General features: G+C 36.8%; 1 protein-coding gene across 20 annotated transcripts in view; it reads right to left on the reverse strand.

Annotated features, from left to right (window-relative positions):
* PPIP5K2 (diphosphoinositol pentakisphosphate kinase 2) overlaps nucleotides 1-13,307 on the reverse strand; it is a 76,259-nt gene extending 62,952 nt beyond the window's left edge. For 8 of the 20 annotated variants that reach the window (XM_057738115.1, XM_057738099.1, XM_057738084.1 and 5 more), the window contains exons 1-2: nucleotides 13,051-13,293; nucleotides 2,775-3,157 (exon numbers count right to left, since the gene is read on the reverse strand). In XM_057738115.1, coding sequence (XP_057594098.1) covers nucleotides 2,775-2,888 — 114 coding nt within the window. In that variant the 5' untranslated portion in view covers nucleotides 2,889-3,157; nucleotides 13,051-13,293. Of the gene's footprint in view, nucleotides 1-2,774; nucleotides 3,158-13,050 lie in introns of all 20 variants that reach the window. The other 12 variants (XM_057738168.1, XM_057738161.1, XM_057738125.1 and 9 more) reach the window with 6 other exon arrangements.
* Nucleotides 13,308-13,353: the final 46 nt, after the last annotated feature.

The following is a 13,353-nucleotide window of genomic DNA, read 5'->3' on the forward strand; positions in this document are numbered from 1 at the left end:
AGCATGTGATGAATCTATAAAAGTGACACATTAACAAAACAAGCATTTTTCAAGATTATATTGTTGTTATAATAAATAATTAATAAGTTTTCTACAAAGGTCCTGAAAAAATTTTTAAAGTTTCAGAACACCGTTACTATTTTTATTCAGATTTCCAACGTAAACACTTCTTTAACTATTTCTAGCATTTATTTGCCATCTTCACACGAAAGGAGCAAATAAGGCCTAGAGGGCCAATAGGAATGAGATGAAGAATTCTCTTGCCTTAAATAAGATATTTTCACTACAAAAGCTCTGCAGTGTTACACTACTTTTGTAGATTGAGCTTGAATATGAGTTGGTCACCAACGGCAACTTAGAAGGAAATTTTGGAGAAAGCCACACTGCTAAACAGTGGTGTCTATGCTCTTTGACACCCCAATCTTCATACTCAACATTCCTAGTTTACGGTGTCTCTCATCTCTGGCACCCTTGCTACAGCTCAAAGGCCGTGATTCAGCCTGAAATTTAAAATGCAGAATATAGAAACAACTTATGAGTAGCTCATGGGTTTATAAAATTACTCAAGATTCACTGTGAGGTCTTTGCATTCAGGTACTTTAAGGGATTTATCAAATATAAAGCAGTGTCTAGTTTTCCATTTCAGTTCTTCTCTCTTCTATATTTATTTATTTATTTCATATGACATTATAATCTGGGCCCGAAAGTGTTTCAATAGACTTTCTCTTATTGTAAATCTAAAAATAAAACTGGACAACATCTGAATTATTTTTCTTCTTTATGCTTCCCATTATGTTTCTTTATTGCCTCCTCTCACTCATGAAACTTAGAGTTCAAAATGGTATTGGATTTGATGTTACCATCAAAGATTGTAAATCCTAACCTCCCTAGGATCTGCTGTCTTTCACCCTCTGATCGCTTACTTTTATACTTCCTATTCAATTCTTTCCTGATCAAAAGCCTCAACGTAGCTCATTGTGATGTTCCTAAAGTAGATTTCCCTAGACAACAAGAGTACTCAACATCTTTGATATCTTAAAAGAGAACAATCTGGAACAATCATTAGTCATTTTATTAATGTATAGGTCAAATGAACCAAATCAAGTTCCTCAAAAGTAACAATTATGCATCACGAAATGTGAACTCAATTTAATCAGTACCAATATTCCAAGAACTATGCTAAGCGCTGAAGAGTTACATATACAGAAACTACCTGTCCTCAAGTACTTTGAATCTAACAGGGAACACAGTAATAATACATTACATAATGATACACAGAATAGATGTATATAGTCAAGGTATAGAAATGGTATTGAGGAAAAAATGTAGCAGTTTCTCATGGGGAAAAGAGTAAGGAGAAGGGAAGAGTGAACAACACAAAAGCTGAGATTCTGAAGAATGAAAACTGATTCACAAGGTATCCAAAAAGGAGGGACATTTCATAGAGATAAAGGAGTATACACAATAGCAAAGAGGCATGGTACAAGATGGAATATGTGGGAAATAAAAATCTGATATTGCTAAAACATAAAAGGTAAAAGAGAAGACAGACAAGTACAGTTTTAGATATAAGAAAGAGATAAAAGTCCTTATATGGAAGAAGACTGGACTTCATTTATCAGTGATGTTCTCAATGTGCTCAGAAGAACTCTAAAGAAAAGGGGTAAGGGTAGCAGAGGCAGAATCCACAGTACTTTCTAATCTAAGTCAGTTAGAGAAGCTCCGCTTTTATATTTTAGTTACTGGACTTCTACATAAGACTTTAGATGAAGGAAAGTTGTGGCTGGTTTGAGAAATTTGAAAATCATCATTTTTTTCTTAGGGGTGAGGTGGGGGGGTGGGATGGATTTTAAATGAGTGAGTGACAGTCTGATTTTGCATTTCAGATATGTGTAACTGCACTGTGAAAGGTGTTGTTAAATAACTATGAAAAAGAATTTGAAGAGTCACCTAATAACTATTTTCGGTTCATTTTTTACTATTTACATCAAGTATAACAGGTTTTTGTTTTAAAACAAAATTCTCTTTTCAATTGGAAACGTAAGAAAAACACATTTTAAGTTTGTATTTTAAATCAGTTATCAGAGTAAAGCAATCTCTACTTGTAAAGGGACAAAAATGATGAGTAATAAAAATGTTGAGGTAACTTAACCATAATGAAATAAATATAATAAATGTGTGTTACTCCTACAGATGCCGTATGGTTTACACACACACACACACACACACACACACACACACACACACGCCCCCGTAGATATTTGAGGTAGCTTCTCCTAGCATACAGTTTAGACTTCTGAATAGCTAATAAAAGGGATATCTTCAGGTCAACCACCACCTGTGTTGACAACATGACAAACTTAATGAAGCTGGTTAAGCAGTCCTTCTTTACTACCTTTAAAATTCTTTACCTTGATGTATTTGTGTACTTCTACATACAAGGAACGCTTTGATTTATGGCCCTGATTACTCTTTCTCCTTGTCTCTTTTTCTGCCCAACCCTGTGTTATACTAGGCATATCACTGAAAGAACTAAAATAGTTATTATTAAACAACTTAGAAATCTGATTTCTAATTGTCTTTCTTGAAGTACTATATATTCAATAATGTTACTAATGAAACATAGTATGCTTTTTCAGTTTAAAAATTTCCAATAAATTACTATGTGAAAAAAATGTGTTCACAATTTAAGACAATGGTATCAATCCCCCTTCACAGTGATCAGTAAAAAGCCTAGCCTGTATTGGTTTTCACCAAACAAACAAATAACTTACAGACTCATCCTCCTCTTCATCATCGTCATCTGCATGGTGGAAGAAGTGTCGGTAATTTCCAGGGTTTATTTCTGTTTCTTCAGGCCCAACAAAGAATCTGGGGCCGTCACTCATTTTTATTTCATTTGATATAAATATTTAAATGTGCTACACTAAAACTGTTTCTAAATAAACAGCATCTGAAAAAAGCATACTCTCTACAAGAGTTGACACATGGGTCTGTTACAGCTTGTTTCTGCTTATACAATCACTTGAAATTGTGATGACAGTTATTTGGCAACTGTTCATTTGTTCTCAGATATCACTGCTTCATTGTTGATGCAGTTTAAAAGACAAAGATAGTGAGGCTATAGCTTCAGTAAGTGGATACGGCAATCTTTTACCTAAAATGCAATGAAAAAATTAATTTTGGAGACTGTACTTCAAAATCACTCATGTAAAAATAACTTTAAATGACACTTGTAAAATCATTACCAATAACTTGATGTAAACCTTCAAACCTTAAATTTCTTCCATCCATTTAAGAAATTTAGACTCTCATCTTCAATAATATACATCTTGGAAATTTGACAAACTGATACAAAATAACAAAAAGACTACACTAAATTCCTCAAGTCTAAAAATACCTAGAGAATTAGGAGAAAATTATTCAAATTATAACAAAATTACATTAAAAGCTAAATCCCTCTGTACATAGTTCAGTAATATCTGAATAGAGTGGAAAAGAATATATAAAATATAATGTGGGTTTAAAAATCATTGACAACTATACACCAATCTGAAATTACATTAAATCAATTTTTTTTAAAAAAGGTTTCAATTTATAAAAATTCAATTGGCAAACAGGTTTTTTGGGGAACATAACCATTCTGCATTTTGGTCTCATATATAAATCAACAAAACAATATTAGAATAAAATCAAGATTTCATTATAACAGCAGCTCAAACTTTTAGAGTCAAAAACTGTTTTGAGATATTTTATAATTACTATAAATGGAGTATAACCTTTAAAAACTGTGAATCACTGTAACAAAAATTGATATACCTGTAACTTACATAATATCATATGTCAACTATATCTCAATTTTAAAAAATTTTAAGAAATATAAAATAAAGATAAAGCCTTAAAAAAAAAAACACACCTCTTTGGCATACCTACTAAAATCTATGGATCTTCTCAGAAAAAATGCACACGTACACTAAACTCTGCAAGCAATTTTATGTGACTGATAGACATCCAAACTTTCCCACAAAAACAGATGCCCATTAACACCAGCTTAAGAACTATCATATAATAGTGATATAACCTCAAAATATTCCTTAGCAAAGCTGTTTACATGGACTTGGTTCCTTGGTCATATTAAAACTAATCACCAACCAAGATGAAACTACATATCAAATACTTTATTTGATTACTGGTAGTACAAGAAATTACTTGATTAAATATTCTTAAGAGTTGAATGATAAACTAGCTAGAATTGCAAAGCACAATGCCAAAAGTCCTATTCCTAAAGATCTAACTCCAGTTTAATTGGTTGCTCCCTATGAAACATTAAAACTAGTTTACCTAGCCAGGCTTGACTTTATTCATCTTTAAAATTATAATTACACTGTAATGAAATTTAAAACAGTTTGTGATTAAAGAATAAAAGCAACCTCAACATAATAAAGGCCATATACGACAAACTCACAGCAAACATCATTCTCAATGGTGAAAAAATGCAAACATTCCCTCTAAGATCAGGAACAAGACAAGGATGTCCACTCTTGCCACTACTATTCAACACAGTTTTGGAAGTCCTTGCCACAGCAATCAGAGAAGAAAAAGAAATAAAAGGAATCCAAATTGGAAAAGAAGAAATAAAATTGTCACTGTTTGCAGATGACATGATACTATACATAGAAAATCCTAAAGATGCCACCAGAAAACTACTTGAGCTAATCAATGAATTTGGTCAAGTTGCAGGATACAAAATTAACACACAGAAATCTCTTGCATTTCTATACACCAACAATGAAAGATCAGAAAGAGAAATTAAGGAAACAATCCCATTCACCATTGCAACAAAAAGAATCAAATACCTAGGAATAAACCTAACCAAGGAGGTAAAAGACCTCTACTCAGAAAACTATAAGACACTAATGAAATCAAAGATGCTACAAACAGATGGAGGGACATACCATGTTCTTGGATTGGAAGAATCAACATTGTGAAAATGACTATGCTACCCAAAGCACTTTACAGATTCAATGCAATCCCTATCAAATTACCAATGGCATTCTTCACAGAACTAGAATAAGAAATTTTACGATTTGTATGGAAACGCAAACGACCCCGAATAGCCAAAGCAATCTTGAGAAGGAAAGACGGACTTGGGGGAATCAGGCTTCCTGACTTCAGGCTATACTACAAGGCTCCAGTGATCAAGACAGTATGGTACTGGCACAAAAACAGAAATATAGATCAATGGAACAGGATAGAAAGCCCAGAGATAAACTATGGTCAACTAATCTATGACAAAGGAGGCAAGGATATACAATGGAGAAAAGGCAGCCTCTTCAATAAGTGGTGCTGGGAAAACTGGACAGCTACATGGAAAAGAATGAAATTGGAACACTCAACACTATACACAAAAATAAACTCGAAATGGATTAAAGACCTAAATGTAAGGCCAGACACTATAAAACTCCCAGAGGAAAACATAGGAAGAACATCCTTTGACATAAATAGCAGCAAGATCTTTTTTGATCCACCCCCTAGAGTAATGGAAATAAAAACAAAAATAAATAAATGGGACCTAATGAAACTTCAAAGCTTCTGCACAGCAAAGGAAACTATAAGCAAGATGAAAAGACAACCCTCAGAATGGGAGAAAATATTTGCAAACGAATCAACAGACAAAGGATTAATCTCCAAAATATATAAACAGGTCATCCAGCTCAATATCAAAAAAACAAGCAACCCAATCCAAAAATGGGCAGAAGACCTAAATAGGCATTTCTCCAAAGAAGACATATGGATGGCCAAGAGGCACATGAAAAGCTGCTCAACATCACTAATTATTAGAGAAATGCAAACCAAACCTACAAGGAGGTATCACCTCACACCGGTTAGAATGGGCATCATCAGAAAATCTACAAACAATAAATGCTGGAGAGGGTGTGGAGAAAAGGGAACACTTTTGCACTGTTGGTGGGAATGTAAATTGATACAGCCACTATGGAAAACAGTATGGAGGTTCCTTGCAAAACTAAAAATAGAGTTACCATATAACCCAGCAATCCCACTACTGGGCATATACCCAGAGAACACCATCATTCAAAAAGGTACATGCACTCCAATGTTCATTGCAGCACTATTTACAACAGCCAGGACGTGGAAGCAACCTAAATGTCCTTCAACAGATGAATGGATTAAGAAGATGTGGTACATAAATACAATGGAATATTACTCAGCTGTAAAAAGCAATGAAATTGGGACATTTGTAGACACATGGATGGACCTAGAGACTGTCATACAGAGTGAAGTGGGTCAGAAAGAGAAAAACAAATATCATATATTAACACATATATGCGCAATATATAAAAATGGTACAAATCAACCAGTTTGCAAGGCAGAAATAGAGACACAGATGTAGAGAACAAACATATGGACACCAAGTGGGGAAAGCAGGGAGAGTTGGGGGGACTGAATTGGGAGATTGGGATACCAAACTGTACACCCTAAATATATGCAGTTTATTGTATGTTAACTGTATCTCAATAAAAGTTCTTAAAAAGAATAAAAGCAAAAACAATTCACTTCATATATCAGTGCTTTTTATTCCTATTTCCCTTGTACTGTTTTATATACAAAATATGTTTGCTGAAAAAAAAAAGTTTCCAATTGTTGTAAAACTTAATGGTAGTGAATAAGTTTATCTCTTTTGCATCAAAAGGCAAAATCTTTGGTTTCTTTTTACTTTCTCACTCCTCCCATCATCTAAAACCAGCCCTAATATTTAGTAGCAAAAAGGACATGTGTTTTGGAGTCAGATATACTTATTTAAATCTGTCATTACATAACAAGCAACTTATGCTAGTTTCTCTAAGTCAGTTTCTTCATCTATAAAAAGGAGGATATCATAATACCCTGTAACTTTTGAAGAATAAGCAAATGTTTGGCATATACTAAATACTCAATAAACCTTAGATTCTACAGGTACTCCCTACTAAAACCAAGCTCCCTACTACCATAACATGAAAATCTAACAGAATGAATATTGCTCATTATTTGTTGACATAAATCTATTTATTCAACAAATAACTTTTAACCTACTATAGAAGGCACAGTATTAGGTGATGGCAATATAAAGTCAAAGTAAACATGAATCTTTTCTTAAGGAGCTTAAGGTCTAGAAGGAAGACAGCCAAGTAAATTAACATTTTCTCTTTTAGTGTGATAAACGCAGCAACAAAACTGACAATAGAAATATGCAATAATGTCTATTTCAAAACAGCAACAATGGAAGATGTGTATCAGTGCATGTAAAGATACATATTTACTTATATAAATGCATGTAAGGATGTATACGTATATGTGTACACACTTTATGGCATGATTTTAAAATTGTACTCTCTTCTAATTTAGATGTTCTAACAAAAGTGATAATAATCCTGTTCTACAGGTAGAGCTGAAAATTAATTTTCAAAAACTTTGTAATTTTAGAGTGTTCATCGTGAAAAGTCTAGAAAATGCATAAAAATGAAAATTTAAGTCAGTTAATAATACCATGACCCAGTGGCAGAACTACTGGTTGTAGTTCTTAGTTGTGGAATTATTGGGTTGTATTTCCTACTAGTCCCTTTACTATATATTCTCCCAAATTTTTGAGCTACTTTATATATGTATTATGTAATGAGCAGAAATCAGCTTTTGGAAAAAAAAATGTGTATCCTGTACATTTTTTTCCAAGAGTATAAATTAATGATGGATCTGTCCCCTTCTCTTCACTTAGTCAAATTCTGTTTCACTCTTCAACACTGCTTCAAATACGTATATGTATATCCCCCATCTGATTATGAGTTTAGGTCTGAAACCATGTCTCACACACTCATTTGGAGAGAGACAACAGACCCATCATCAAATAAACATGCGTTAGGAAGACCTCTCTAATATGGTGACAGTTGAGTAGAAATCTGAATTGAATGAGGAAACCAGCCATGTGGTTATATGATAAGAGCATTCCAGACAAGAAACAAACTATAAAGGCCCTAAAACAGATAAATATTTGGCACATTTCCCATGGTCAAGGAAAGGTAAGGAGACCATTGCAGCTGGAGCAGAGCAAGCAAGTAAAGGAAAAATGGTAGAAAATAAAGTCGGAGAAGTAGCTAAGATGCATACAGAGGACTGAGAAGCCAACGGTAAGAATTTTCAATTTTATTAAATGTGATTGGATTGCTTTTAAGAGAATGGGAGAAGTACAGACAAGCTATACTGATATTTCTTTTGAAGGGCTTTGTTATAAAGGTAGGCAAAGGCTTTCTTTTTTGTTTTCCCTTTTGATATACCAATGATACTTACAAATACTAGAAATGGGCTGAACAGGCTAGTGGTTAAGAGCATGAATTCTGGAGCCAAAAATACTTGGTGTTGAATCTTAACTCCAGTAGCTGTGTGACCTTGAGCAAGTTAATTAACCTCTCAGAGCCTCAGTAAATTGTACCTATCTTTCAAGTTGTTTTACAGATCAAATTGAGGTAGGAGATAGATCAGCTCCAGGCTAGGCATTTACAGCTGGCCTGCTCACACCTCTGGACTGAGAAGATGAGCTCCAGGCTGGACATCCATTACCAGCTCCCTATTTACATTTCCTAAGGCAAGAGACAACTGGGCTCCGGATTACATATTTATGACCGGACTCCTGTCTATATTTTGAGATTTGCACCTCGATATAAGAAACAGCAACAGAAACAGGGTAAATAACTGGACCTTTGGACACTTTTATGGCAGGGACAGAGAGTGGCTAAACCCTATTAAGAGATCAAGAGGTCATACACTCCCAACCTTTCAGATGAGGGAGACACTATGCATGCATAAAAGCCTTCATGGGATCAAAAAGGCAGGGGATACCCGACCATAATGTCTTGCTATCTCTCTCCCAGAGGCCTTTGCAATAGGATCCATCTTGACTGAGAGGTGCATTTGCACCCAGAGGAGGGTCCAGAGGCAAATTAACCCTGGAGTCAAAACAATATGATTGGCCAAGAAGAAGACAAAGACCCGGAAGACTACCCCTTTATAGAGAATTTAAACTCCTCAAAGGCGCGACTCTGGGGACTCTCTCCCTGAGTTTGCCTGTGTGTCTTTCCACATGTACTTTGCTTTTCCAATAAACTCTTTTACTTTTCTCTTTACCTTCTGCCTCCTCTCCTCAATTCATTCTTGACAAGAGAGGCAAGAACTAGGGACCCAGGCCCTAGCCACTGGCCCCTGTGGTCCAGTGGTTAGGACTTCTGGTCTGGGAACTAAGAATCAAGATCTTGTTTCTAGCTACTGCTCGTTGCTGCTTGCTGCAAGCTGCCGCTTACTGCTGCCTGCTTCCGAAATCAAAATTATATTTAAAAAGTTCTTATACCCCACTGCTCAGGCAACACTCCATACCAATTTTATCAAAATATTTGGGAGAAGGGCCCAGGTCTTTTTAAGGCTTCTCAGATTCTAATGTGCAGCTGAGTTTGAAAACCAGTGTACCACTGAAAAAAAGAGGGAAGGGGACTGTAGAACAATGGAAGAACATGGTAAGCAAACCATGTGTTTGCTATTGTTATGAGAGCATGCTATTTTTACAGGAGATCTGATGATCTGATAAAAAGGAGATAAAGTTGATGAAGCAGAGTCTTTGTCTTCTTGATGCTTGGCACATCTCAAGTACCCAACAAATATTTCCTCACAAACCTTTCCTTAACAATTTCCAACATTTCTTCTCTGAATCATTCGTTTTGACCTTTGGTCACCTATAACCTTGGCATTATTTAACTGTTTTGGTTGTGTACATCCCTTCAAAACACAATAAGCTTCAAGAGAATGAACATTTATTCAACATCATTACCTGGTAAGTACTTAATTTGTTAACCCAGAGCCTTCCAACATGTTGCCTCACCATGAATGAATACTTCAATACTTCAAGTATGCCAAAAAAACTGTCTCAACCTTTATGGCAGCTGGAACCCCCCGGCCAGTTGCCTCCAACACCACTCTCTTCAGTTTCTTCTGGAAACACTGTACAAATACTATCATTTTCTATGCATGCTCTAATATGAAAAAAGTTGGGAAGCAGTTATGACTTTGCGATTTAACAATCATTCTCAGCAATCCTGGGATTAGAGATATTTTCCTCATTTTATAAATGCTTGCAATATATAGATAAATATCCATCATTTGATTATAAACAAGGACTTAAAGCTCAGAAAGTTCAACAAATTTGACTGTAATCACACAGCCAATAAGACTTGTAAAAAGAAATCAAACACAGGTCTGCTTAAACCAAAGGCCATCATGGTCACCTAAGGGCAAAATCAGGACTCCATAGTCCTTATCACAGCATTACACATATTTAATAAATACTTATAAAACTAAAAGTATGAAATAAATCTATTTTTGGTTCCCCCTCCCCAAGTGGTAGGTATATTGTAGTACAAGATGAAATCTTACAGGCATGGCAGGAGATCCAGGACATTCTAAATGAATTGCTATTTCACCTGAACCCCTGACAAACCAAATACACCTTATGCATTTCCACATTATTTTGCATTCCAATCAACCTACCCTCCGTCATAAATTCCAAAACATATAACTGTTTGGCCTTAAAGACATTACTTTCTTCAAGTATCAGACTTGAGCTTTTCTTATTTTTAAGATTCTTTCTACAGTAGTCCCGTAATGGACTGGCTACATCAGAATTATCTGGGACATCTGTAAAAAGTCAAGTTACTAGACCTACCACAGATTTTCTACAGCAGCATTTCTCAGCCAGATAATCTATATTTTAATAAATCAATGTGCAGCCAGGTTTGGTAATCTGTTTAAATTTGTGCAAAAGACAAATACCTCTTAAGGCTGATTTCTAAATGTGAAAATAGTATCATGCTACAAAAGTATCCACACTCAAAGCACTGGTTCTCAAACTCTAGAAGGCATCGGAATCACCTGAAGGGCTTGTTAAACTACTAAACTAAAAAGCCTGGAAGTCACGCCTCTGCCTCTCAACCCCCAAATACATATCAGCACCCTCTCCCATCCTCTATGCTCCACAGCAGCGGTCCCCAACCTTTTTGGCATCAGGGACTGCTTTTGTGGAAGACAATTTTTCCACAGACCAGGGTGGGGTGGAGGGGTGGAATAGTCTGGGGATGATTCAAACATATTACATTTATTGTGCACTTTATTTCTATTATTATTACATCAGCTCCACCTCAGATCATCAGGCATTAGACCCCAGGGGTTGAGTACCCCTGCTCCACAGCATTTTGGATCTACCTTTACAAATATGTTTCCACTACAGTTATGGTTTTCCTCCCCAACTTTTTATTGTGAAAAATTTCAAATATTCACAGAAATAGAACAGTTTACTTTAAACACCCATAGAGCCACCACTGGACTCAACAATTGCTCTACCATTTGAAAGTAAGTTGTAGACATCAATATGTGTCATCTCTAAATACTTTAGTATGCATCTCCTAAAAATAAGAACATGCTCTTACATAACCACAATATCATTTCCACATAAGAACATTAATAGTTCCACAACACTATTCATATGTAGTTGCCTGGGAGCTTTTAGAGAATAAAGATGTCATCTATGCATCCCCAGTAAAGTTGGTACATAGCATTTAGTCCAGTGATGAATAAGTATTCCAACAACTGTTAAGTTTAATACCCTCATGACAAGAACCCTGCAAGTCATGAGTTTAAAACAAACAGCTAGCTTTGATTGCATAACCTGCATCTTCTACCCATCAGTTTAATCACTTGCTTTAAACAAGCCCATGCAAGTTTAAGTATTTTGTTTCTGAACTATTTAATTCTGCATCAAAATACTAAAGCTCCATAAAGGCAGAGATCACGTCTGTCTGTCGTCAGACACCTAAGCAGGCATACAAAACACTTTTTAACGAATACTTTCAGCTACTGAAAATGTTAGTGAAGAAACTGGAAGCGATGAAGCATAATGGTAGGACAATGGTAATAGTTAAGAATACAGATTGTGAAGTCTGAAAAATCTGCTTTCTAATACAGGTTCAAACGTTTACTGGTAGTAGAAATTTACTAGGGCAAGTTAAGTGAGGCTCAAAGATAAGCCTCAGTTCCTACCTCTGTAAAATGAGAATAAGAATCTAAAACACCTCATGGAATTGTTGAGAGAAGTACATGAGAAAATATGTAAAGCACTTAGCACACATAAGAACTCAGTGAATGGCAGCTATCATTATTTTTATCTGCTTGAAACAAAACCTTTATTTTTCACGAAGAATTTTCAGTAGCAAAGCAAAATCCTATCCCACTATAGAGCAAGGATGCTAGGCGCTGAAGTCAGCAAGAAGGCTTCCTACTTCCACAAGTAAGCTTTTCTACATGCTAAAGCCAAGGTAAGTATTACCCACAGGACTCCAAAGGTCGCAAACTCCTAGGAAGTCGACGAGAACCTAGTAAATGAGGTCCAATGGTCACCACCCTCGCCCCTTCTCCCTCGAAGCGCGCGAGAATGCAACACTCTCCAACCGACTAGTTGAGGCAGGGACCTACAGCCTGATCCTTGCTCTGGAAAGCTGCAAAGGACAGGGCTTCTGGTCTCTTGAAATGGGATGGAGGAGGCATGGAGCAGAGGAACAAAGACTGAGGAATGAAAATAGCCATCTCTACCCACAGCAGTCCCCAAACTCGAGACTGCCTACTTTGGTAGAACGAGACTGCAGCCTGGGGTACTAGCCAGAACCTCGGCATTCCCCTCGTGCTAAGATGAAACCTCCGGTATCTCAAACCCAAGAAATGCAAAAGGGAAGTAATGGACGAGGAGGAGGAGGTGGAGAAATTAAGACACGAAAGGACCCTCAAGGCTGTACTGTCACTCCTCCACACCCACGCTGCCTTTCTCTCCGGCACATGCCTCTAGGAGGAGCCCGCGTCTAGGCTCCGCAGAGAGCTGCAGGAAACAAAGCAACTGCCCAGCAGCGCCGCAAACCTCGGCGGACCACATTCCGCATCTCGATTCTCCTTCGGTCTCGGGGCCCGCACCTGCCACGGCTGCTGTCTTCGCGCGAACTGCAGGAGATGACCGAGCCCATTCAGGCCTCGACTTCCCCTTTAATCCCGGGGGCAGGAGTAAGGTATTCGTCAAAGAGACTCCAACTGTTAGCTTGAACGTGCCTCTCCTCTCTTCAACAGCAGCCACAAAGCGGTACTGAAGGCACTACTACACCTAGCGAATCTTGGTCACGCCTCTTCCCTTCGCGCCTCGGGTCTCACACAGAAACTTCACCGGGCGGAACGATTTCCGGCAAGAGCCAACGATCCGCCCTAACCTATTCTGACCAAGGC

The sequence above is a fragment of the Hippopotamus amphibius genome, chromosome 1 (assembly GCF_030028045.1).
Source record: "Hippopotamus amphibius kiboko isolate mHipAmp2 chromosome 1, mHipAmp2.hap2, whole genome shotgun sequence".
Classification (NCBI taxonomy): Eukaryota; Metazoa; Chordata; class Mammalia; order Artiodactyla; family Hippopotamidae; genus Hippopotamus; species Hippopotamus amphibius.